General features: G+C 36.0%; 1 protein-coding gene across 4 annotated transcripts in view; it reads right to left on the bottom strand.

Moving 5' to 3' along the window:
* Positions 1 to 4,860: 4,860 nt before the first annotated feature.
* RPS6KA5 (ribosomal protein S6 kinase A5) overlaps positions 4,861 to 27,806 on the bottom strand; it is a 78,023-nt gene continuing 55,077 nt past the window's right edge. For all 4 annotated transcript variants that reach the window (XM_084522760.1, XM_084522759.1, XM_084522761.1 and 1 more), the window contains 10 exons: positions 22,746 to 22,896; positions 20,575 to 20,736; positions 19,165 to 19,290; positions 18,307 to 18,440; positions 15,004 to 15,097; positions 13,759 to 13,929; positions 10,271 to 10,462; positions 9,487 to 9,646; positions 8,385 to 8,548; positions 4,861 to 7,370 (listed from right to left, as the gene is read on the bottom strand). In XM_084522760.1, coding sequence (XP_084378886.1) covers positions 7,131 to 7,370; positions 8,385 to 8,548; positions 9,487 to 9,646; positions 10,271 to 10,462; positions 13,759 to 13,929; positions 15,004 to 15,097; positions 18,307 to 18,440; positions 19,165 to 19,290; positions 20,575 to 20,736; positions 22,746 to 22,896 — 1,594 coding nt within the window. In that variant the 3' untranslated portion in view covers positions 4,861 to 7,130. The remainder of the gene's footprint in view (positions 7,371 to 8,384; positions 8,549 to 9,486; positions 9,647 to 10,270; positions 10,463 to 13,758; positions 13,930 to 15,003; positions 15,098 to 18,306; positions 18,441 to 19,164; positions 19,291 to 20,574; positions 20,737 to 22,745; positions 22,897 to 27,806) is intronic.

Below are 27,806 nucleotides of genomic sequence, written 5' to 3' on the forward strand. Positions count from 1 at the left end.
AGAGTTCCCAAGCATGACTTCAAGAGTCAGGGGAACACAGGGCATGCAGATCACCAGCCATACAAAGGGAACATCTATGCTGCTATCTACGCTGTGCACAATTCTGGCCAGAATCTCTCCTAAGGGAAACTAAGGTTGAACTGTTCATAATGACATGATAAACTTCTCTGCATTACTTTGCACAAACTTGGAAGCCATCACAGTGGTTAATCATACAATTTAGGACAACAACAAAATGCTTTCCCATTTCTGAGCACCATGACCTGGGAGAAGAAAACTGATGGTCAAAACCTTTATTACAGCTATCATTCCAACCCAGCTGTAGAACCTGATCTACCAAAAGCTGCTGGTCATTCCCCGGTGTTCAGCAAGACTTACAAAAGGGAAGTACTTCCAAGACAGAAATTCCACCAACAGATTTTTGTAAACCAGTGGCTCTGACAGGACTGGCCAACAGGATGGGCTTAGCATCCTCTGGATCAGCACAGCTAGACTTTAACAGCTGTAGAGAAAAGAACATTCAGCTGGCATCTGGATCTGCAAATCTCCGATGAGTTCTGAGCAGTCTTCCAGAAAATACCTTGTTTGCATTTCTTCTATCACTGCATTCACAGAATGATCCTCTCTTCTAGTTCTTTTCCACATCCAAAATCAGAATGCTATATATTTATTTTCTGAATATCCTGACAGTGGGTAAAATAAATCATTACAATTATTCAGCTTGCCTTTTGGTAAACTTCTGCTGCAAGGTTTTCCACTTCATTGATGTGAATAAAAATTTTTAGAGATGAGAACACTTGCAAGAAATAAATCTTCACAATAATAAAAAATTATCAAAATTTGATAATTAACATATAATGAGTTAAGAAAATCAGCATTGGACATGTACATACTGCTACCTTCACAATTTGAAAATGGCGCCATTTCCCTCCAAGAAACAAGTTGGCAGTTAAGTAGCTGAAGACTTCAAGTTAAGTTTGTAGAGTCTGAGGTACCTTCTTCAAAAGCAATGCTTTGCAACCAGAACGGTGAGGCAGAGAGCTCTCAGTATTCCATTCTTCCATTTCTCTTCCTCTTCTCCCTCCCTGCCCACACTGAAACAAGAAATAGCATGCCCTATTCCACTTACTGCAAATTACACAGCCTGCTCCTTTATAACCAGCTGTCAGAATTCCTCACCGACTTATTTCTTGCCATTACAGCTTCAGAGATAAAGGTAGAAATTATGGAGGATCTCTTCTACTGGGACTCTAGCAAAAGACAGCTTTCCTTCTGTACAGGTTAAAGAGATAAATATAATAAGGATATTTGGAAGCAATAGAAGTTTGCTGAAGTAGCACCTCAATGATAAGATTGCCAAGGTTGAAAGCCAATGCTGGGCTTTTATTTGTTTTTGCAATACAGATGTAAGGTAAGATCAAAGACCTGTTTCTTCTCACTTTGGTGTTAGCTTGCAACAGATCTGAAGTTTTCCTCTCAGTCTGACAGTCCTTAACATCAAAACATGTGAACTGCCATGGCTGCATACTGATAGACTGACATGGCAATTTATATTAAATAGCACAGTATTAACATTTGAACTTTAAAGCAGCAGGGCTATAGCACCTTGAGTTTTGATTTATACAATGACTGTACAATGAACTTAGCAGCAGACAGTGGAATCCTGTTCCCTCAGGTTATGCATAGCTTCAAGAGAGTAACTGTTATGCACAGCTGAACTATATATTTAAAGGATGAGAAATCATTAAGGAGACATCTGAGAAAAGCTTTGAGGTCACTGCTTCTATGAATTAATTCAGTTTCTCTTCCCCACTCTATATTGATTTTAAAGGAAAAAAAAAAGATAACTACTGCTGTTAGTGAGTATGTTCCTTCACCCCATACAATGGTACTCCAATCTCCTGGTCACCTGTCAACGTAACTTGCAGCAAACCTTCAGCATTGTCCCTTCTTCATACCAGTTTTTAAACATAATTGCTTTTTAACTCCTTTCCTCCTTACTTTGCTGTAATTCCAATGTCTACTTTACATTTGAAAGCTACTTTATCATGGCTGAATGAGTCACATACAAAATCACACCCATAACTGATAGAAAATGTACTAGGGTAGATGTAGTTATGGTCAGCAAGTATAATATATATACACATACACAACATATATATGTGTGTACGTATATATATATATATAAATGGAAAAATAAACTAGCTGAAGATAGTGATTATCTTTCCCAGCAGACTACTTTTGGTTGTTCATAAGGCCCTACCCTAAAACCCTAGGTGTTCTCTTTCTTATGAAAATAAACCTTCATTCACAACCATACTAAGACAATTATGCATTTTAAATGAAAAAGAAAAAGGTAAATTCAGATGAACATAAATGAGATGCCAACATTAAGGTTTTCTGAAGCTTGATTTGTTGACAGGAGTAAAACTATATCTGTATTAAGAAAAATGCAGGTTTGCAATCAGTTTGTAGTTTCATCTGTGATAGCTTTTTAAACAGCTCCTTAGCAATTGAGGAGCTCTCCAAGAGAAGCAGACCTCTGCATGACTCTTTTTTAATACAGCCAGATCAATTGCCAATTTAAGAAGTGATTTTATTTGTGAATAGTATGGATTCCTTTTTACATCTGAATAAAGTATTAGTTTTTTTAAAATCATAGGATTATAGTATACTAGGTTTTGCAGTGCTTCATTGCTACTTCTACTCTGAAATCAATTAATCCCTTTTATTCTCAGTGCTAAACACAATGCCTCAAGTAAGTTGACAGCACTTATTTCTCCCGACCTCCATTAGCTGAGTGGTGATATCAACACCAGAAATAAGAAAAAAGTGGAGCAGGTGCCAGAAAAAAGGACCAGAAATGGCCTTGTGAGTGACAAAACTGTAAGACAAGCCTGTACCATTTCATCTCACTTACCGTTGGTTCCCAGACAGCTAGAAACTTCCTTTTCCACCACAAAGAACATGAAGGCCATCAGAAAACGTTGGTTTTATTAAAATTTACATTATTTGGGGTGTCTTACATTTCTCTGCTCTTGTTGCTTCCAGGCACAACAAACAAGACTGCTCTATGTAATTAAGAACATTGCTTCTTTTCCTAGTACACACTACTGGAATCATCCTGATTCCTAAACCTCCTTTTCTACACAGGTGTTCTGAACTCCCAGTATCTACTGGACAAGTGATATATTAAAATGAGAGATGGCAGGGAAGAGCTAGCCAACAGCTCCATGTTTGTTCTTTTTTATAGAACCCCGTGCCTTGTGGGTCAAAATAGCAAACTCGGAATTGTTTCTCACAGGTAGACAAAGATCAAGGCACTTACATCTCTCTACAGCAAAAGCAGCTGCACTACATGCTGTTCTGTCAATCCAGAATATTTGGTCAAATATCCCAACTGCAGGAAGAGAATTCAATGTACTGCAAAGTAAGAAAACAGTGCTGAGAAAGACTGCTGTATATGGGGAAAAAGAATAAAGGCAACTATTTTGGAAAAAATACTTGGAACAATACCTGATGAATACGAAAAAATTTCACCTTAAGACCAAAATATCATATATAGACACACGTGTTTAGATACACATACATATATACTCACAGACCTGCAGTTACAAAATGTATATTTCAAAAAGCATTACGAAGAAATAGCTTTGCCAACATAATACCTAGTACGTCTAAGATTGGATTAATATAAATAATTATACTAATTACTTAAATTTTTACTGATAAGAAATATCATCTTTCAAAGAAATCTACCTACAATATTGCTGACTGCATTACATATGACAGTAGTAGAGATATCATTAGTAGACAATAAAGTTGTTAGTCTCATAGCAGCACCATGAATGATATCTAATTTGAGTATAAACAAATTACAGCTTAATGCCTTTTCACCAGGGCAATATAAAGTAATAATAGTACTAATGAAAATTAGCTTATACATTTCAGATTTGAAATACTGGTACAGAGTATGAAAACTTTGGTCCATGGTTTTTATATACGTTGAGTGCCAGGCTAGGCAACAGATTAAGCTGAAACAGAACAACTTTCTGCCAAGAGCAACTAACCTCCTGCATCTGAACAGTGAACCCACTCTTGAGCTGCCTGGATTGGAAATCCAGCTTTATCAAGGTAAATGGCAATCAGAAGTTGTTTAGGTAAAGACGCCTGTCTATAAATTCAAGCAGCTTAGTGTCCAACATACCTCCTCAAGAGGCCTGATACCTGGAGGCAGTATAAATTCAGATGTGATAATGTTTCAGCTATCCCATGCAGCTAGTTCAAAGCACATCAAGACAACACCTAAATGTACTTACCCAGGCCAAAAAGAATGATCCTTTTTTTAACCCAGGCCAAAAAGAATTTACCTGTTTTTAAATTTTTATTTAATAACTACCATTAGACCACAAAGAGGAAATAGAAATATTCTTGAGAAAAAGTTGTCCTTGATGCAAGTGCTGTATACAAATAATTTTAGCTTCAAAACCGTCTCTCAAAACCTGTGTGAAAAAAAAACACCTGACAATACAGCCAACATCTCCAGCAATTATCTTGTGTGAACATTCCTTTTTCTCATTTCATCAGTTTGTCAGGCATCAGCTTAAACTTCCCAAGAGGGAAACAAATGATTACGTATTATGTTTAAAAAGTCATTTCAGATGGGTCACAATATTCCAAAACTATTTGGTAGCCAAAGGTTTCTTACACTTGGATGAAATCAAATCCCAACATCGCTTTTTTGTTGTCCTCGCTATGAGGATAATAAATTCCAAGAACTCCTCAAAGTGCAAACTTTAAAAACAACCTTCTCTTCCCACCCCAATTGACTTGTACTGTCTGCATAACAAGTATTGTGGATTGTTTTTTGTATTTACAGCAAGTTTATTGGGGAGAGGGAAAGTATTCTTTTACAAATGAGCCATGTTCACTATTGAGATCACTTCCAAAGAGAGCATTCAGAAAGCAAACCTGAATATATTACATTGACAATTATTTTTCAATATTTTAACATCGGCCACTTAAAATTGGTTGTGTTATTAGCACATATATTGATCTTTAAATATACTACTTCTACATAAACAGTGCAAATCTCAATATTCACATCAACCTGAAATTAATGCTGCAATTACTGTTGACATTCACATCAAGAAAGTAGTAAACTATTTCACATGAGCAATTCCAAAACCTCAGAATGCCATTATTAATATTAAAGAAACACAGAACAAACATGTTGGGCTTTAAAGCCTTGTTTTGATACACACAATCCCTGTAAACATGGATGTATTGTATTTGTCAATACTGATATCTGATGTAATTCTATAAATAAAACCACGGATATAAACAATTCCTATAACCTTTTTGCATAGGGTTTGGATTAGTTTCCTTCAAGGTAGAACAAGCTGTTAACAAAATCCCCATGTCAATTAGTCTTCCATCACACAAATTTAGGCATTTGATTAACTTTATACAAGGACTCTCTTTGACTTCAGTGGAAACTTACAAGTGTAAGCATTTGCAAAACTGGAGTCTTCTTTAGCACTTAAGTTATCTCTAGTCATTGAGAATACGAGCAATAAAAGGGCTCGCCATAAATTTATAAAATATGCTGATTTAAAAGTTTATGCTGATGTTTCTGTAAGTCACATTTATGATTCCAAACAGTTATGTACATACTATACTATCACAGTAGGAAATACTTCACTGTAGAACACCACAGTGAACAAGTTGTGAAGCACAGTGTTCAATATAATTTCCCTTTAGTATTCCCAGTGCATAAGTTGTTAACATCTACACTACACAAGGTGCCCAGGTCTAGTATTTGTTATATACAATGTAAAAGCAAGATAGAAAGAGCTTTGCAGTTTTAAGTAAGGAATGAAAACAGCGGATAATATACAGGGATTCACTCCTGCAAAGTACAGAATTCTCCTTCACAATGACCACAACCACCAAATAAGGTAGACTTCAGGTCATTCAACCACGTAAAACAGTGCTCAGCACCTTGTAGGAAGAGAAATCTGAGTGCACTTTATTATAAAACATCTCATTTTGATGTTATAAAGTGCAAAAAAGAAAACATATATTCTAATATTTTACAGTCACTATTAAACTGCTGTATTTGCACAATGCAAAATTCAAATAACTTGATATATATTTGTATGGACCCTATAATAACAAATGTTGAAACTGGAGTTTTTGTATCTTTAAAAAAATCTCAGTATTTTAAAATTATTGTGTAAATATAAAAAGAAAATATAAATTATAGTTAATTCTTGAAATAGATATTTTAACACGTGACCATTTTCCAAACATTCAATATGAAATTTCACTTTCTATCATTACATTTTAGAATCTGTAAAACATTTTAAAAGTTAATAACTTCAAAAAGTAGAAATAAAAATTACTGTATCACAGTACTAGACACCTCACCTTATCAGACAACTTTTACCCTAGATGGTTTTTAAAAATTAAATAAATAAAAAAAAAAATCTAAGACATATTCTCAGTTGTTTAAAACAAGATATATGGAGTAACTTTTCAAAACAACATAAGAGTTGCATAACACTTCATTTTGTTATTAAAATTCAAATAAATGGGATAGAATGTAATCACAAATTTAAGAGGCTTTGAAGTACTATACTGCTTTGGTGCATTGTACCAATGATTCCTTATGTGCAGGAAGAATCAAATGCTGTGACATTCTTCACACAGCTGGGCAAAAGTTGAAGATCCAAGAGTTCTGTATGTTTTACAGAGTTTTTCTTTCTTTCAACAGTGGGGAAGAAACCGGGACAAAGATTCTGACACTGAGAAACAGTTTTCCTCCAAGCTGTACCAAGAGCAGCATAGCTCTTTAACATGAGCTTGACTGCACACTAGTAATTTATCCCTAAGAGAATACAATGTTGATTGTATAATAGCATTATACCATATCCAGTGATACCAAACTTAATGCTAAAAAAATGTATTGAAATACAAAGCTAAAAAGGTATGATTGAAATACATTTTTAAAGCGACAGACATTTCTGTAGCCTGTAAGCCACAGGGAGGAAGGGTGGGAGAAGACAATAAAGGTACTACCAAGTTTATAGCTGTGTAAATCTTCAAGACAAGATATTCTCTGCTTTTCAGTCAGAGAACTGGAAGATGGTTTCTGGGTTATTGCTGTCTGTAGGGTTTGTTGGCTGCAGTGTCTTTGTAGGTGTAGTTTTACCATGAGAATGCGAGGAAGAAGAATGTGAACTTTCACTGGAGCTGCTACGTGTCTCTGTGCTTGTACTTGTTTTTTTCATTTTCCTTCTCTTTGCAAGAGGTGCCTTGTCAACATTCTGGAGACAAAATCCTTCCCTTTTGTACTTGTTAAAGGCCTGTTTAAAAATAAAAGGTAATTCTAAGCTTTTTAAGAGGTTTAAGACATTTAATGGCTCATAGGTTATCATGAATGCTCTATGGTAAGTTATAAGATACACTGTAATTTCTTGACAGATTCCTACTAATTATTATTTTAGCTACAACAATAATTTTACTGGCCTTTGCATGTATCTAAGACCCAATTCATCATACTGTACTTGAATAATACATGACATTGTTAACTTCTTCCTGTCCTCGTTCTTTTACATTTAGAAGTATTTTTATGACTTAAACTGTATTAAGACTACATTTTTCAGAAACTACACTTATTTTAATTACACTTTTTTCCTTCAGCCCAAATAATTTTGCTATGTTGGGACCTCTCAAAAAAACAAACAAACAAAAAAAAACTATTATTTTCTTTTTCTCTTCTTGGTAATGTGTATACCGGTATTTCATTACAAATATGCTCAGTTTCGGTTTATTTTCTGTAGAAGGAATAATGAGAATCAATACTATGTTTGTTTAATACAGTTGCAATTTGAACTTTTTAAAATAAATAGGTATTGATGGGTAAGCAAGGCTACTAAAAAGTTATCCATGAAATTAAAAATATGAAATAAGTATATTCAAAAAATATGACACTGACTTTGTAATCACAAGATCAAAAATTCCAAGAGTGACTTACGTTAAATAGAAAGTTTCTTCTCTTTTCTACAAAAGCTGGAAGACCTTTTAATACATTTCTCTAAGAAACAGAGTATTAATATAGATATTTCATGAACAGCTGCCTCTCAAACCCTGAAACCTCATTAGTATACATGTAAATGTCTCCAAGAAATTTATTCTTGCCTCATCATTCATGTTTTCACTGTACTCACTCATAAATGTTTGGAGAAGACAAAAAAAAATGCAGTTATAGGTAATCACTGAATTATAAGGACAAATACATATCTTTAAGAAAGAAAAAAACATACCAAACAACACAGTACAAAATTTAAGGACACGATATAAGACTTCTTAGAACTTACATGAAAAGTGGCTTTGACGTATGTATGCACGGCAGCCCCTGAAGAGCCTAAGTTATCAGGAGTCATTAGAGGGTTGGATGACAGCTGGCTACCATCCTGAAGCCATTCATTGTATCTCAGGCTGGACATTTTAATTCTTTTGTTTGGATCCACTGTTAGAAGTCCTAGTAGAAATACATTACATTCTCTTCATTTGTGAGCTATTTATCCCCTTTTAACAGATAACATGTGACTTGGATAATGAAGTCACGACAACATTTATCCTAGATATGCCAATATTTATCCTAGATAAAGTTCACTGAATGTTAAACAATCACCCATTCCGGAAAAATCATTAAATGCAAGAAATTGCTCCTGGATTGATAACTCATGTTCCTTGTCATGTGAACTCAGAACTACAAAAGGATTTGTTCACTTAGAACCTGCCTAGGATGAAATTCAAGACAGTAACCCTCAGAATGATCCACATTCTGAGTAACACTCAGAACATTCTGAGTAGCACTCAGAACGATCCACATCCTCAGCATTATCCACTTACGTTTGAATCTGGAGACGCCTACATTTTTGGCAGAAAAAATCCTTCCAAGCCTGCTTCTGTACAAATTCAGAACTTCACCTTAGTAGAATTAAGAATGGTGTCTATCTCATATCTAAAACCTAATTAGATGTCCAGAATGCTGAAAGGGAACATACAGCAAATGCAAGCAAAGCAGCTCAGCAGTTCAGAAGCCTTAGTAAACTCACAGAAAAACATAGTCCAAAGAAAAGACAATAGCAATGCATTTGTGTTCTGAAAAAGCTCACCTTTTAAAACATTTTAAAATATTGTGGTTTACAAAACCAAAAATAAAAGAAAAAAAAAAAAGAAAAATTCTGCTTTTAAACATGTTTTAAAATGGCTTCACTCTCTTTAAAGCTCTTCAGTTATTTCCAACCCCAAGAAATGCAAATGCTAAACTATCAGCATTGGGGTAAGTACATAGCTCAAGCTGTGGATACTATTCTGTCAGGTTAGGCAGAGCATCCAGATACTGTACAGCTCTCTAAATCTTATCTTTGCAGCTGGAAATAGAAGATGCATGAAGAATTTGTAAATACATACCTTGAATTAATTCCTTGGCCTCCTCAGAAACATTTTTCCAAGCTTCTCCTTCAAAGGAAAATTCTCCCTTTTTAATTTTTTTCATAATTTCCAATGCACTAGTACATGTCAAACTTTTATCTTGAGACTGAAATGGTACCTGTCCTGATAGCATTGTATACTGTCATAAGAACAAAATAATATTAACAAACACCATATGTTTATTGACAACCCTAAATATGCAGTTGCTGTTGTCTGTACAGCATCACCAGCGCTATACAATAAAACTTCCGCATCCTCAAGGCTACAAAAAATTTAAAACAAGCAAGACTTTCTCTGGAGCCCTTGTTAGAAAAAAAAAAGCAATCATAAGTTTCAGGAAACTATAATCAAAACATGATGGTATTTCTACCCAGGTTACTTTTATAGAAAATAATTTTTCTGTAAATCAGAATGCAGACTGACTCCTTCTCTAAACTGAAAATCTCAGAAGGTTATATGGATGCCTGCAAAATCTCTTAACAAGAATATTTCTAAGAACCAGACTGTTTTTCCATACACAGAAATGTTGAATTTAATTTACTGCTTAGGAAAAAAACAAAACAAAACAAAACAAATAAACGACACGCCTCCACCCCTTGAAAATATCTGTCTTTGGAACCTATTGTTTGTGCAGCAGTATCTTCATCTCACTCAAATGCATCATCTATCCAATTCAATTCTGAAACTGCATCAAGTCCTTTGCATTTCAATAAAAAGTAAACACATACAATAACATTATACTTTTAAAAACCCAATCACTTACCAGAATGACCCCCAAACTCCAGAGGTCACAGGATTCATCATAACCATTGTGATTCAAGAGCTCTGGGGCAGCATAATGTAGAGTAAAACATGGAGTCTTCAGAGGCTGATTATCAGGTGGTTTTAAACGAGCAAAGCCAAAATCAATTATTTTTATTTCTGAATTATCGCTTTCATCTGTAAACAATAAATTCTGAAAAGCAAATACAAAATCAATACTAGCACTGGTTAGAAAATTGTTTAGAACACAACAGTTACTTCTATTCTACATCTATTACTAAAAAAAAAAAAATCTCATTATGTAAATAGGCACTGGGAAACACTGGAAAACATGGAAAAGTACAAATAACGGTACTCTGGGATATAAGAAAACACAATGTGTAGATTTGCCTCCTGTGTATCTGCAAGTTAGAATAGTTCTGCCTGGGAGTATTAATGAAAATGAGTATTTAGCAGAGACCAATGGGAAAAATAATTTGTGGAACATTGACAAGAAAAAAAAGCAAAGACAACACACTAAACAGTCATGAAGTTTCAAAGACAAAAGCTTGAAATGAACAACTGTCTTTTCCACAGACAAAGAGAAATTTTCTTCAGCTTCCACTTCCTTCTGGCATATTGTGAATGACAGCTTTCTTGTAAGTGGAATTCTTGGTACATGCCTTGTCTTGGGACTGAAAGGTCTTTGGTCCTCAAGTGGTAACGTGCTGAAGTCATATTACCACAAGAGCACAGAAATCCAAAATAATAATTTGAAAGCGAAGGACAGAGGACTAGAAAGTGCATCAATTGCTCAGTTGTGTATCAACAGCTGTCTGGCATGAATCTCAAAAGCAACAGAGATAAGTTTTCTGTGAGACTTGGGATCAATGCCATTTAAGCACAGAAGGTCACCAAACAGAGGAATCTCAAGCCAAGCCTACTCCTCACACCAAGGAAATGAAACTTTAGTACAGCTGGTCCTGAAAATTTCAGCCTAACAGCTGGAACGTGGCATCACAGACTTGACGAAAGACAAACTGTCAGTTCAGAAGAGTATTTAAGGCAATCTATTCTTTTCTCTCTGTATATTTCTCAAGAAAGATCCAAGAGTGAAGCTAAGTCTTCAGGAAACTGGCTGAGGCCAAGATGAAGTTACTGATTTCTAACTCCCATTGAACTTTTGAGAGAAGAGAGAGGAACAAAAATTTGCTGTTACCTTCACAGTTTGATCTATGCAATGCTAAGGAAAGTCTCAGTATAAGAAATCCTACAGCCTTATGTAGTTCTGTAATACAAAAAGTGAATGACTGAATACAAAATAATTAATTTTAAACTCTCCATGAAGGGAAAAAATGATTGCTAGACCGCAAGCAGATCAATACGGAAAACCTGAGAGTATCCATTATGTATAAGAGGTAACAGTTGCTATAAAACAGTATTTTTTCATTCTGTACTGTTGTTATAGGTTAACTCACAATCAGAAAAGTCAATTTTCCATACTAAAATGTTGTGCAAAAATGTATCTGAAGGTAGACAGCAAAAATATTAAGACAATGAGGATAGGTAATTAATACAATCATCTTTTTTTCAATGGTGAAGGCATATAGCCAATAAATAAACGAAGAATTTCAATAACATTGTTTTAAAAAGACCTCCATTCTTGAGCTGAAAATGAAATTGGTTATGTACAGAAAGAAAGTTACAGTCCAAATGTCCTAATTTGGGTTGACTGTTCTGTTGATTAGGTAAATATAGCATGTTTCTCAAACACCCACACTTAAAGCTATAGTCCGTATATAGTTTAAGGACATGTAAACATTAGATCTGTCTTGATGTATATTTTCTAATATCTTTGGACCCCAACTCACAGATCAATGGTAACTTCAAAGAACCAATCCCCAAATTCCTCTACTGATCATTCCTCCAAATGGTCACATATGCTGTATGAATATTTTTTTTATTTTTTTTTTGTGCGTATTCCCTGATTTTTTTTCCTCTCCAGTACTTTTCAACAAGAGCAACATAATTTTCTATATATCTTTTAACAGAAAGATGCACTAACCGCATCTATATTGGGATGCCTGCATATCCCATACTAAGTTCATGTCTGAACCTAAAATAGTAACTTTCAAAACAACAAGCAGGAAGTAGACAGGCTGGTTGAGTCCAGCTCTGTGGAGGCTCAGTGGAAGCAATGCATCCTGCAAGTTGTTTGCTAAATAACCCTTCATTACACTGACTTCCCAGGCTTCTGTTCTTTAACATGAAGTAGAATTGAAGACTGCTGAATTTATGATGCAGCTGAAACCCTGCTTTATAGAACTTGGCCTTTTAAGCTGGCAATACCAGTAAAATTAGAAGATGAGAAAAAGCATTTTTATTTTTTGTCCATTCAACAATGACTTGTTTCAAAAGCTGTTTTCTTTATGGTGTGAGCAAAGAAATTCTTTCTAAGAGTCATGTTTTCAACTGACACAATGGAATTTCATAGTAGCCCTTTTTATTTCATTGCTTACTTATTACACAGACTCCACTAAAGAGATACCTTCAAATACACAGGTTTTGGACTGATTTTCAAAAAACACTCTAATAACAACATCCAGAAGTCTTCTTTACATGTTGATTTTGAATTACTATAAGAGAGGCAAGTTTGTAATATACCAGAAGCAGTGTTTAGAACACAAGAAGCTGTGTTACAAGAGGATGAAGCATCAGTAGGAATGGTGGATCATTTTAAAAGGCAGACTGACAGTTATTTCCTGAAGTATTACAATATCAATACAATATAACATCCTTACTGGACAAACTAACATGAATCTACACCATTCCTGGACTAAAGAAACCTAACACCTATCTAAGACCATTGGTGGCAAAGAAAAACAGTAGAAAGAGCAAATGTTGGCTCCAAGAAGCAGAATAAAGCCAGTGGTCAATCGTAATATAGTAAACTGAATTGTCTGGAAGGCAAGATGCTGCAGCACAGTAAAAATACTATGAAAGCTCATAGCAATTAATTACTGAAAAATACATATTAAATAATATAATTGTTTCTTTAGAGAAACTGCTTAATTCACTGAACTCACATCACACATCTCCATTAGTTGGCTGTGTTAGCTTGTGATTCATGTTGTGCTTAAGTGGGAGGATATGATGGGTCTTGTAGGTGCATCCAAAAGAAGCCCCAACAGGGGAATTAAGATCAAACAGAAGGTAGAAATGTACAGACAAAGCAATCAACCTCCCTAGCTCTTCTTGTGAACTGCTTTTTACTGTAAGTATATACTTACTACTAGTAAAAACTGTCCACAAATAGACAAGGAATGTTTTCGAACACATTCCAGTGTTAATTGTTTACAAAATTTAAAATGCTTTGTAACAGTTACCTTTATTATGAACAAAAAAATACCTACAGAATTTGCTAAGTAAAAACAATAACTTTTTATTAAAAAAAAAAAAGTAGAAAAGTGTAATAACTTAAGGCCAAAATGTGTCAGAAAGTCACTATACCTCTGGTTTCAGATCTCTGTGGACTACTCCTACATCGTGCATATGGCTCACTGCTGAAACAAGTCTGCGCATAATATGACTGGCTTCTGTCTCACTGAAATGCTGCTTCTTCTGAATACGTTCAAGCAATTCTCCTCCCTTCAGCAATTCCATTACTAGAAAAGTGTGAAGCTAGAACAATAAAGAAAAACTTGGGATGTTAGAAATTCACACATTAGCACACATCAACTGCAATCCAAATGTCTTGATATTAAACAAATAGCAGACTTCTCAGAAGGCTTTATGAGGAATGGAAAGTGGAGTTAGCATTCTCAAAAGGCACGCGATCATCACTAGCATTTCCTTCCCCCGAATGACAGTAACAAATGTAATATTCGCAAGCCAAGGAAAAAAAGCTCTGGGAAGAGGTCAAGAAATTATTAAAAAAAAAAAACTTCATGAACAGAAGGTGCACAGTATTTACGTATTAAAGAACAGAAAGATAGCTCTGTATACAGAAAGCAGCAAGACTACTAATACATAATTTGATTAGACTGATACTAGAGAAAGAAAAAAAATGGAACTTTCTCAGACATAAACTGCAGAAATGTTATAACTAAAAAATTCTGATCAGTTCTGGACTTCAGAATATTGTGCACCTGAGTAATCAGGATGATAAAATCTGGAAATTACCATGAGCAAATAAAAATACAATGGTTTGCTGGTTGAGAGTAGCCTATTTATTCTCAGAACAACCTGAACTTTTTTTTTTAAATGTGTTACCAAATATAGCTGTTTTACCCAAATACACGTGAAAAAAGTTCCTTATCCTACACACGTGTACTTGCGCTATACTAAATAAATGCCAAAAAAAGGCTTCCTTATCATTAAAGGTTATACTGCAGATTTCCAAATAGCTTCACAAATATTTTAAGATTCATGGCACCTTCAGGAAAAGTGAGTAGGTATCTCAGTTTTATAGACATGGAAACAGTTCCATGAATATATTGTAGGATGACTAACTATGTAGACCAATGACAGAACCAGAAACAGAATCCATGACTCAATCTTTCAAATACATTTTGATGTGCAAAAGTAAATGATGGTTCCCTTGAATGCAGAACTGTTGCTTCATCTTTGGAATTAGATAAAAGCGCTAGGAAAAAAGATGCCTACACAATAACATTATGCTTAACTCCTAAAAGTACTTGGGAAATCACAAGGCAATATGTTTGGCAAATAGTGATTACAGTTTCTTCACAATACCTGGTCATGATAAATTTCATGTAACTTCACTACATTGGGGTGTCCCTCGCAGAGTTTCAGAGCTGTTATTTCTCTCTGGGTGTTGGCTTCCATTCTGGAAAAATTGAGCAAACATTTTGTACCAATTTTACTGAGCAAATTGCACATTCAAAGTGTTACACCTATTTAATTGTTTGCAATCCAGATTTTTGAACATTACAACTGCTTGAACGCAATTAAAACCATATTCAACGTAAGCAAAGCAAAATTCTCCACATAACCCTGCAAGTTAGGACATAAGAAAAACCACACCCAAATCAGACAATGTTTTTGATGCAACTGTAACTTACTACAGCAAAAGCTGAAATGGTATTACAAAATAGTTTCTATCTAAAACAAACCTTTCCCTTAGTCCAGGGCAATTTGACTTCACCTCTGTTCCTACAAATGTGTTAGCTCAGCTATATCCTGAAGATTCAAATTATTGGCCCAACACTTTCCATTCTTACAGAAGACTAATGCTGCCACAGTTCTAGGGAAACTATGAGCTCCTACTAGGAAAAAAGCAGTATCATCATCTATATAGGAACTGTGTTATACATATGAAACCCTAAATATGTGGATTGAAAAATCCAAAATGGAACAGATAAGAGACTTGCTCCAAAGCAAAAATCAATTCACAATTTTTTTTAGGTACTTAAATATCTATAGTCGTGTCCCCCCCCCCCCCCATCACCCCTAGAATAATGTGGTGAACTTCATAAAAACTACATGAATGGTGACTGAGGAGAATAATTTGTTTTTCTCTAATAAATATGTTGATTTAGTGTGGACCAAGAATGCATGAAAATTTTTGCCAAAACTCTTTCCTACTAACTAAAAAAGGCTAATCTTGTACTGCTTAGAAGAATGGTCTTATGAATAACACAGACAGAATCTCTCTCACCACATGTTCTGCATTTCTGGTTTCATAAAAATTGTTTTTCTAATTCAGACCAGAACTGTGATGAGAATTTTGTACGAGAAAAAGCTGGGTTTTTGTGGACTTCATATAATCCAGGAGTGAACTAAGCTGTTCCTCTGTTGATTTTGTTGTTTAAACTTAAAATGATTTCAGCTCCTTAAGAAAATCGAAAACTGTCTCAGATAATCTTTTCCTCCTAGAGAAAATACTATGAGAGGGTGGACTGGGAAACAGAGAAAAAAAGGCTCGATATCATGAACATAAACCTTTGAAATTTGTGCCTAGATTTTTCTGAATATCTCTTCTCTATAAATAGTTACCACCTCAGATTTGTAGACAGACAATATTATGAAAAATCAACAGGAGCTCTGAGACAGTAACTCAAGCAAGTGTACAGGAATCCATTGTTTCATGGGGCTTCAGAAAAACAGGAAAAAAAATCAAATTGTTGTATGGCGGCAGATCCAGCAGTACTAAAAGCAAAAACACAGAGGAACTCTTGATCTTAGCTTTCATCCCAAGTACCATGAGAAGGTTTGCCCATGTGTAGGATCCAATTTTTTGGTATCTTTAATGGGTAGGATTAAAAGACTGTCTGACTGAGGCAAAAAAGTTAGTAAAAACTCAGCATGCTTTTCCTATTAGCAAGAATTACTACTGTGGTCCTCAGAGCAGTATTATTCACTGTTTAACAGCTTCTCATTCTGTGCTGGTTTGTGCCAACTTACTCAGTGTGTAGGTTTATTGCTACCTCTAAATACTACATAAACATGCTCTGAGTGACTCACAGCCTTTAGTCTTGAAAAAGTCTTTTTACGCAGACCACTTCTTACCTTCATTTAGCCTGGTCCACCAAGATGAAGGAGAAAGAGCAAAAAAGCCTGTAATATCACTTAGGGATGTCATTCCTAAAAGCTCACATCTATGACAGAAGTCAATACTAGTTTGCTAACTCTTATCTAGAAACAATAAATCCATTATTTAAGATGGATTTCTCCTTAAGATGAGATGGGAATACTGATCTGCAGTTCCGCCTGCACCACAGAAAAAAAAATCTGAATGTAGACACAAGGCAGATGCTTGAATTAAAATACCTAATGTAGGTGTCTACTGCATACTGATTGTCTAAGGTCCCAGTGTAACGAGTGAAATTCTGATTAATGAAGTTGACAGGGTGAATAAAATACATACCTATAATAGGATTCAGTTACCTAAGCATAGGAGAGCCTGGAAGACACCAGCCATGAAGACATCTACATAAAGGTTTAGTAGCAGTCACCAGACTGATGCAAGTTGGAGGACTCATAGGACACCAACGGATGCTAAAATGGCACTAGATTGATGCCTGTGTTTAAGGAACTGAATCCCACTGCTAGTGCCTGGTCATTTGAGTCTCTCTGTAGGTTCCACTAATACTTTTGACTATGTCACCATAAATCACAGAAGACCTTAGAATGCTTGCTCACATGCCCTTATCCCATTCAAAAGGCATGTGAACAAACACTTAAGTCTGGTGGACAGTTACTTCTAGGCTCTAGAAAAACAGAGGTACAGCCAAATGTCTTGGAGGAAGAGATCTCTGTGAACTCTCATTCTGATGGTAGAACATTTACGCTTTTCCCTTCCCTTTTCTGCCAGCACTGTACAACATGCTAGGGACATATTTAATAATGAATATTGAGCAAAATGAAGCTAAAAACCCATCCAATCCTCAAAGAACCCTTTGTCTTTATTTTTCTCTGGGCAGAAACTGCCAGAAGAATCTATTCTGGAAAAGTACCAGATGGTCCCCCTGAGCAAAGTGAGACAGCTGCCTCTCCATTGTGGTGTTCTCTTCAGAACATCCAGGAAACAGATGTAATGTAAAACTAGATGGTCTAATTACATTTTACACACACACGCGTTCGCATGTGCATGCATACACACACACACAAATTAATTAGATCCAAGGGAAACCAAACTATAGATACTTCTTAAAAACCATGGCCTAGAAAATCAGTTGGACTGCCTAGAAAAGGGAACTAGCATAAACCTACAGTTTACTTAGGTCTAAAGACAAGAGGAACTTAACACCTTTCTCTGGTTTGAAGCAAACCTGGGGAAAACACAGGTAGAGTACAACTATGAACCAGAAAAGCCCTCTTCTTCTCATGTCCTCCCCAGCAAAAAATACCATTTTATTTCAAAAGGCTCTTTAAAAAAGAATTTTTAAAGGTTACTACTATACGTTTCTCTAGATTCTTCAGAATTGATATTTTAAGGTTATTTTTCCACCTTCAAAAATATAGCGAGCATTATTCTAATCCATAGGTGACAGTAAGCAAAGAAAATACTTTTATGGTCTTATAGAATATTTATACCTTTTGCTAATTATTTTTACTGCATACTCTTGGCTAGTTTTCTTGTGTAAGCACTTTCGACAAATGGAAAAACTTCCTTCTCCCAATGGTTTCTCTTTCAGATCCAGTTCATAATGTTGAAAAAATGGAGAGTCCTGTTAGGAAACTGTCTGTATTTAGTTCTGCAGAATACTTTTAGTATACACAGTCAAAGACAAAGAGTAAAGTTTTGTGAGAATTTTTCATCTACATTTAAAATTGTAAAAGAGCTCTCTTTTTGATAAAATATAAGCTTAACTTCTATTTAATAAAATGCATAAAGTTTATTTTAACAATCAAAAACTATATCTTACTTTAAAAAAACAGTCACTAAACAAAGTATTAGTACTACAATAGCTTAAGGTACAAAATATTCAGACAAACAGGATCAAAGATGGTCGTACATACATTTATTCACAAAACTACGTGCTTGTTTGAAGACATCACAATAGTGTCTGTTCTTATAAGGATTCACACAACTATATGTACTTTTGGGCAAATACATCATAGAAGGAATTCTGACACAATTAAAGTACTTTCAAAAATATCTACAATGGTTAGATGAATAAGAACTATCAGGAGTCAAATTACTACTATTATTATATTTCAGTCTTCTGGAAAACTAGACAACCATCTCATTTTTCAGACTAAACTTCAACCACTTCTTAATAGTACCACATGCAAATTATATGCTTGGATCATCTGAGGAGCCATTACAGAGAACAGATAAATGCATAATGACTGTTTTGTAATCTGTGGCATAGCTTGTGATTGCTGCTTTGAAAGTTATATGCAGTTCCAAGTTAACCAAATTAATTTAGCTCTTGATATTATTATTACCTTCATCATAGCACTTCTGGCAATAGTTGTGGTTCCAGGTCTTTCATCCCCAACATAAAACTGAACAGGATCTACTGTAGCTGCATTGCGTTTAAACAAAATAGAAGGTGCAACGAAAGAATATCCCTATTAAATCAGAGACATCAGAAAAGGACAGAATTTGAAATTGTTGCACACAAATGATAATACTGCGTATAAAACATTAGAGGCTTCCAAAGACTTTTAAAAGAAATCATAATGTTCGTAACATAATACAGAAACTGTAATTGGCTAATTGGTGGGTAGCTATTACTGTGTTCAATGTGAACAGATGTCTTTCTGGAAGTGGTTGTATGATTCTCCACAGTTGTAGACAAAATAGTAACAATACAAAAACTCAAGGAAATAATGCTAAAGATCTGGCTTGGTTTCAATTCTTTTGCAGTAGTGATAAAGGCTCATAATTCATACCAGCTGGCTTCCCAGAACACCTATAAGTTAAGATGTGAAACAGTTTTTATGCTGTGATATAAGCAACAAACCATCTTAAACAGTAAAACAAAATAAGCTCACGTTAGCAATTTGCCCAGTTTAGGCACAACAAGAACAGCTGTGACTTCCACTGCAGAATGAGTCAGATAGTATTATGACATGCATAAAGGCTTCCTATAGTCAGTACAAATCTTAAAACTTCCAAAATATGATGCTGTATTCTGCTGTTTTCCTGTACACCAAGCATTAAGTTGCTTAAAAAAAATGACAGTAAAATATAATGAAGCACAAGGTAGGGGCGGAGAGAAAACACTGAACTGCTGTGCACTTCTGCAGTTTGGGTTCCAAGTTTAAGGCTGCACTTGAGCAGTTCACTCATTTGACATCCAGACTCTGCAGAGCAAGTAAGGATCGTTCTTTAGCAGCATGAAGGAGGTGGTGAGGAAAGCTCTGTTTCTGATCTGCATTTAATAGTCTAGTAATTAAAGCACTTATAAAGGAAGTGAAAGACCTACTTTCAATTCTGCAGTTAGTTCCCAGTTCCCAGAGTACCTCAACTAGAGAATAATATCAACATAGGCAAACTGCATGCTGTTGCTGAGGCTGGTAGCCCAGGTTGATGGAGGCAAGGTGACAAGACTCGTAAGGTAAGGAGAATCAATAAAGGACAGACTGACTTTAGTCCAGCTGGCAGGACATTCAGCTGGGAATGGAGAGACACAAAATTTTATGTTTGCACTACAACTGTTTCCAGCTTTCTAATTTTGCAGTCACTGAACAAAAAGACCTGAGAACTGAGACTGGAAATTACATAGATAATTCCCAATAATTTAGAAGGTGGGAAAAACATTCAGCTATATACTCAGAATTGTTTAATACCTGTTTTGCTTTTTTTTTTTTTTTTTTTTTTTTTTAAATTAGTATGAATTCTTAAAATACCTGAAATATTCTTTCCGAAGTCTGAGGGGTTGCTGCAGGAGAATACGTTGGATCCATTTCCGTAAACTCTTCTGCAAAGTTACTGACATCTAATTCATCTCTGATTACTGGTTTAAATGGAGCTGATACTTTTTTGGCAGCTAAATCATCCCAGTTTATATTCTAAACCAAAAACAAGAAAATAAGGTTGAATCAAATAGATAGCATGTTCAAACATATTAAATTTCTCCAAAATTAACCACCTTATTTGCAATTATTTCTGCAAAATACAAGGATAAATGCAACACTTTATGAGTCTCATGGATGTGAATATCTTTCTCCAAGAGTAAGTACTTCAGAGGATCGTTCTTTTTGTATTTTAATAAAGCAGTCTATAGATATCCTAAGATACATCAATAATAAAAATAATGAACACAAATATTATTATTTTAATATAAATGGTGGTGATCTCAGACTGTGCTTCACTATAAACTTGGTAAGAAAGCTCAGGGAAACATTCTTACAGCAGTGATTCGAGAAAATCTGGAGCATGAGAGGAGGAGTTTGTTTGTTTGTTTTTAAACTCTTTTTCTTCCTGATGGAAGATATTGATTGGTGGGAGGAATTAAAAATTACGGTAACAAAGCAAGCTATTTTGACAGAAATCTTTGCTGTGGAAATCCAAACCCCCCTGAGGTGGAGATTCCAATACTGTAATTCTCATAAAGAAATCCATTCAGCCAAAGAACGTAATTGACATACACCAGAGGGAGGTAAATACTCAAACCATCCCAGCTGAAAGTAGGAATTGGTAAAACAAGAACATTACAGATCAGGAAAAAAACAAAACAAAACAACTCAACCCTGAAAATCTCTCCCATAAAAAAGACAGAAATAACACTAAACACATTGCAAATGTAAGACTCTATGCCTAAAAGCTCATCTTTTTTCCCCCCCCATCAGTCTAATTCCACTGAAGGTAGAAGATTATACTTTTCCCTATGAATCTATTTTTTCCTCTGCCAACAACAAAGTACCTGTGATATTAACACTATAGTGTATATCACAAATGAGTCTTACCTAAGACGTCAGAGACTAAGTTTCAACATTCATCAACATATTTGGGCAATTTTTTCTTGCCAAAACTTTGGTAAGAAAAGTCAAGATCAAATTTATGTTTATTTCTCATAAAAAGACTACAGAGAAATGTAGCCTTTACTACATTTAGTAAACAATGGAGATGAGACAAATAACTGATGTGACTACCCTTATATTTCTTCCTTTATTTCTGAGGAAACACCACTTATATTCTTGTAAGCCATACTGCATGTACACCGTATATTCAACTTTCATTCCTGATACCTATCCCTATTTACTAATCTCAGCTTCCAAAAGCCCTGCGATAATAATGCCTCTGGATTTGATTCTTACTTAAATAATTGGCTAAAGAGAAAGCATTGATATGGTGGTCATTAGTAGATGGCCCCACTACTATAAATGAATGGAACTGAAATGTAGTCAAGAATAGGAAGTGCTATGTGAGGAAAATACGTATCTTCCAAAACAAACACTGAATAAAGGAAGCTAACTCTATGGATATTTGTCAGACCCTCTATAAAAGGAATGAAATACAGAAGACATGAGAAGAAATTCAGAAGTTAAAAAGCCAACATACTGCACAAGCAAAATGTTATGATAATTACATTGAATATATTTATTTGAAAGGTCTAATTTATAATACCAACTTTAAATACTCCAAAACTGACAGTACAGTTGATTAGGCAAACAAAAACACAGAAGAGTTTATCACCAATGGTGAAATTAATCAATGTTCAAATTCACTAGTAATATTAGCACTATCTTTCTTTTAAAAACACAATACACAACATATAAATGAAGAGTTCTTCCATTAAACCTTCTGGTTTAACTAGCACAGCTTTTGGCTGCTTCACATAGGTGTTAGAAACAAATACAGAAGAAATTAAAAAGCTACTATGCCCTTGCTGTAGCATGCACAAAAAACATACACACAAGTACATGGATTTTCTTATTAACTTCAATGAAATTCTTTAAGCAATTAATACATCTGTAAGCTACTCTGTTACCAAAATAATGGAATTTCTTTAGACATGGATTTCAAAAAAAATTAACACAGAGTAAGCGGTATTTGGGGAAATTTATTTTTTCTTTACCTGGAAAAAGGGATGCTGTTTGATTTCATCAGCATCAGTTGGACCACAACCTAATCTCTTCTTGGGGTCTTTCATCAAAAGACGCTGAATTATATCCTTAGACAGTGCACTCATTTCTTGTGGATAAGGTGGCTCACTTTTTAATATTCTCCTATAAAACAAACAAAATAACATTTATTTGGTAATTACTTAATGTGTTAAACATTAAATCTAAGAGTTACCATACTATCGGCAGTGCTTAACATTCCATTATCTATGGTACCTGGAGATAGAAGGATGGCAAATGTGGACCAACTATTATTATTATTTTTATTTTTTTTTAAGGAATATCTGAGGAAAAACAGACATGTAAACAGCACACCTGTGGAAGATAAATTAGGCAGTACAGAAGGTCAAATTCACTGGCACAATGCCGAGCACCAACAGAAAGATGTCAGCATGGCTTTTGTAAAGGAAAGTTCCTTCACACAGATTCCTTAAGAGTTCTTACGAGGAGTTAAACAAGAAGTAGGCAAGAGTGATTTGATCAATTATATCAATCACCATTTGGATTTACAGAAAGCTTTTAGTAAAGTAACTCAGTTTTTTAAGGAAATTAAGGTGCTAAGAACAGCCCTAGCATAGATTGGTTCAAAGGCATAAAACAGAGGATCCGAGTAAATGGTCAGTTCTTGCAACAGAAAGAATTACAAGTATTATTTTAGGGGTGTTGTGCTGGGACCTGTGCCGTTGAACAGGCTCCTAGTTGATCTGGGAAGGAAGGTGAGCAATAAGTAGCGTAAGTAGAAATTATCTCTTAAGTTCCTGAAGAGCAAGGACAGATGATGAAGAAATACAGGAAGTTCCCATGAAGCAAGACAATCAAAATGACAACTAATTTTTGGTTTACGTAAGGAACTTAATCCATGAGACAAAAATCCATGTAGCTTCCTACATACATTAGTGTTACTATCCAAACGAATACATGTAGCTACGACACTTCCATAAAAACATCAACCTGATGCTTGACAGCAGTCAAAACCACAATTCCAATGTTACAAATTATTAGAAAATTAAGAGAACAAATAGAAAACACACTTATGGCATGTAAGGTTTGTCCGTACTTGGTATACTGCGTGCAGTACCTGTGGCCTCCTCTTGCAAGGATGCACTATGACTGGAAAAGTTTCAGAGATAAGTAACGAAATTAATCAAAGATACAGAATGTGTTTCATATGAAGAACTACAAAGGAGGCTAGGACACAGTAGGCAGCAATTTGCCATGCTGTACAAGCAGGTTGCATGTAAGCTGCATTTCATAGAAACACAGAATATCGGAAGTTGGAAGGGACCTCCAAGAATTATGGAGTCCAACTGCTGGCTCCACACAGGACTACCTAAAAATTAAGCAGTATGTCTGACAGCGCTGTCCAAACACTTCTGGAAGTCAATCAGGCTTGGTGCTGTGACCACTTCCCTGGGGAGCCTGTCCCAGTGCCCGAATACATGCTAGTGACATTCCTTCAGAAACATTTTTGAAGTTGACTGGTACTGTAAAATAGCAGTGATGCTCTGAACCAGTTCATAGGATTACACTACAAAAGTAGTGAAGAACGATACCGATTTCTTCAGAAGTTCTAGGAACTACTTAGAGTTACAGAATTTAAATATGTGAAGCTGTATACACCGTAAGTAGTACAGAAAGCAAGCTACCAGAAAAGAAAGACCATATGGGATCAACACATAAGAAAGCAGACATTGGTGAAGACTAATCACATAGATTAATTAAGTAAAGGGAGACAAATTAGTCTGGCTTTAGTGAAGTGCTGTGCTGAAAGGTAAGTCATTGGAGGGTGTAGTAGTAGCCCATAAAGTGTTCAGACAAGGAAGCCCAGGATATCAAGGTCCTTGCTAGGATGTCTGAGCTTCTGAAAGGGAGATACGGCCTTTGGCATCAACCTTAATTTTCTTTTCTGAATCACTTCCATCCTCTTTTTCACTTTATACTTAAGCAGTCCACTAACAGTAGGCAAAGGAAGCAGGAGGAATTAAATATTCCAAGTGGCTACTGTGGTCAAAGCTGCTGGAGGACTACTATGCTGTACCTTCTGCTCCTCCTAGACCAGTACGTTCCCTCTAAATTGGGATGAGGTGAGATTAACCCTGCTGATGGGAGCACTCTGGCTGTACTGAAAAGCTTCCAGGCGCTTGAAGATGATTACTACTTGGTCATCTTATCCTTCTCTATGGCAAACTGCTGAACAAAGAGCTAACCCTACTGGTATTGTTTTCCAGGAATATTGATTAGTCTCTCCCATCAGTACTGTAGGCCAAGAACATACATGATAATGAGAAGGAGATGCTAATGAATGATAAGAAGGAGGAGGAGGTGTTTTATCTTCAGTGGAAGATACAGTAGGGGAATGACACCTTAAAGAGAAGAAGCACTTAGAGGTTTATCGGTATCTTCAGAGCCATTCCCTCAGTATCCTTCAGAGCCTTACCTGTTAGTAAAGGCTGCTGAGCCTGACAAATCATCTCAGGAACTGCCTGATTTTGGTATGAAAAAATTCAGATTTGCCACTACTGGTCTCTCCTATCTCCCAGATTAAAATCTACATAGACCGAGCACAGGTTTCTTACCTGCTCTTCACTAAAGCAACAGAGATGGGATACATGTTTGCTGGCTGAAGAAAACTTCCTACCACAGGAGGCTGGGTATTTAAAACCAACCACAAATGCAAAAGCCAGACTTATACTAAGATGTCAGTGTGAAGAGAATTTGAAGAGGATTCTGACCTCCTTTGTTCTAGCATTATAGTCTTAAGGACTTAAGCAGGAATGCCCTTGCAGTGCTCAATAAAGGCATCATGAAGACAGTGTCATAGGGATTTTTCCAACAAGGAGAGCAGATCAGTTCTACTGGTGGAGGGGAGAGGCAAAAATATGCCATTAGCCAGAAGCTGAAAGATACTTTCTAGATCTTTCATTTTAGTTATCTCTGTAAACAGCTTAACTAATCATAATTCTGATCCATTGCATAGTTGAGAAAATCAAATTTATGTCAGAGTATGAAAACATCTATTGGCAATTGGCCAATAGGTCAGATTTCCAAATTGGTCCTATTTTATCTACTTATCTTCTAGCATTACATTGACCAATCTATAAACTATGTTATAAAAACAACTATTCAATATATCTACTGAGCGATACTTTGAAAAGTATAGCATAAGCTATTGACAGCTCACTGAAGATGAGATGCTTGAACAAACGTCAATTTGTTATTTGAAATCATAACTATGTAACTTGTTTAAAACCTTAACAGTGAAAAGAAAAAAAAAAACTACTTACAAAGAAAGAAGAAAAAATTTAGGAACTGGTAGGCATTATATGTCAATCTCATATTTTATAGACAAAGGAAAAAATATTTTGGTCAACAAAAATATGTCATTATGAGACAGAAACTCCCTTTCACCCTCCTCTGTGATTAGGCTGAAAACAGATGCCTGAAACTGATTGTGAAAGTGATGATAATAAAATATCAAAAGCACAAAACATGAAGCTTATGGTTTTATTTCCAACAGGTGAAGGACACAATTACATCATGGTAAACTGAAAGAATCAACCTAGTTAACCATGAGCCCCGCTAGGTTTATGCTAGAACGGTTACCATAGTTTATCACCAGTGCCCTGGTAACTGTGTATCATAAGCTTCACCAAAAAGATACCAGTCCTAATACTCAGGGAATAAGAGAAAGCAACCTCAAGCTGTAAACCTATTAAAGGGTAGAGGGACAAGCTTCCAAAGCAGAATTTTCACCTGCAGGTTTGAAAACAACTCTACTGAACGCCTTGTCATCTCAGAACTACCAATGTCAGATTCTTTTGTACCACCTTTGAGCAGATGGAACGGTGCACCCCAGTTCTTGCAAGCATTAGCCAAGTCAGAAACTTTGATGGAATAGTTACAACTTTCTTGAAACTACCTGCTTTACTGACAGGCTGAATTGATCTGTAGGCAGAGTCACTGATGGGATGTGATTCACGCTACATTTTGCATCAAATGGTTTCCTTTTTGTGGAAGAGATCTCCTTACATATTGCTTGCTACCTGTTCGAAAAGTATCACTGCAGTATCTCCTATCATTTCTTGGACTCTGGACTCCCAACTAAGGGTAGACATGCTGCGCACTGCAGGTAGCTATAAGTTCTACTTGTTTTTAAGCACTTTCAAGGACAAAATTCCAGAAGATACCACACAAATCAGAAGTTCAATTTAATAACTGCTCTGTCCTTGAAAAGATCTGGTAATGACTGGAGTCTTTACAGGTAGAGAATAAAGAATGGCATCCTAGTATATAGAATCATAGAATCATAGAATATCCTGAGTTGGAAGGGACCCTTAAGGATCATCAAGTCCAACTCTTGACACCGCACAGGTCTACCCAAAAGTTCAGACCATGTGACTAAGTGCACAGTCCAATCTCTTCTTAAATTCAGACAGGCTTGGTGCAGTGACCACTTCCCTGGGGAGCCTGTTCCAGTGTGCAACCACCCTCTCTGCAAAGAACCCCCTCCTGATGTCAAGCCTAAATTTCCCCTGCCTCAGCTTAACCCCGTTCCCGCGGGTCCTGTCACTGGTGTTAATGGAGAAAAGGTCTCCTGCCTCTTGACAACCCCTTACGAGGAAGTTGTAGACTGTGATGAGGTCTCCCCTCAGCCTCCTCTTCTCCAGGCTGAACAGGCCCAGTGACCTCAGCCGTTCTTCGTACGTCTTCCCCTCCAGGCCTTTCACCATCTTCGTAGCCCTCCTCTGGACACTCTCCAACAGTTTCATGTCCTTTTTATACTGTGGTGCCCAGAACTGCACACAGTACTCGAGGTGAGGCCGCACCAGCGCAGAGTAGAGCGGGACAATCACCTCCCTTGACCTACTAGCGATGCCGTGCTTGATGCACCCCAGGACACGGTTGGCCCTCCTGGCTGCCAGGGCACACTGCTGGCTCATATTCAACTTGCTGTCTACCACGACCCCCAGATCCCTCTCTTCTAGGCTGCTCTCCAGCGTCTCATCGCCCAGTCT

Source organism: Aythya ferina (genome assembly GCF_964211825.1).
Source record: "Aythya ferina genome assembly, chromosome: 5".
Taxonomy (NCBI): Eukaryota; Metazoa; Chordata; class Aves; order Anseriformes; family Anatidae; genus Aythya; species Aythya ferina.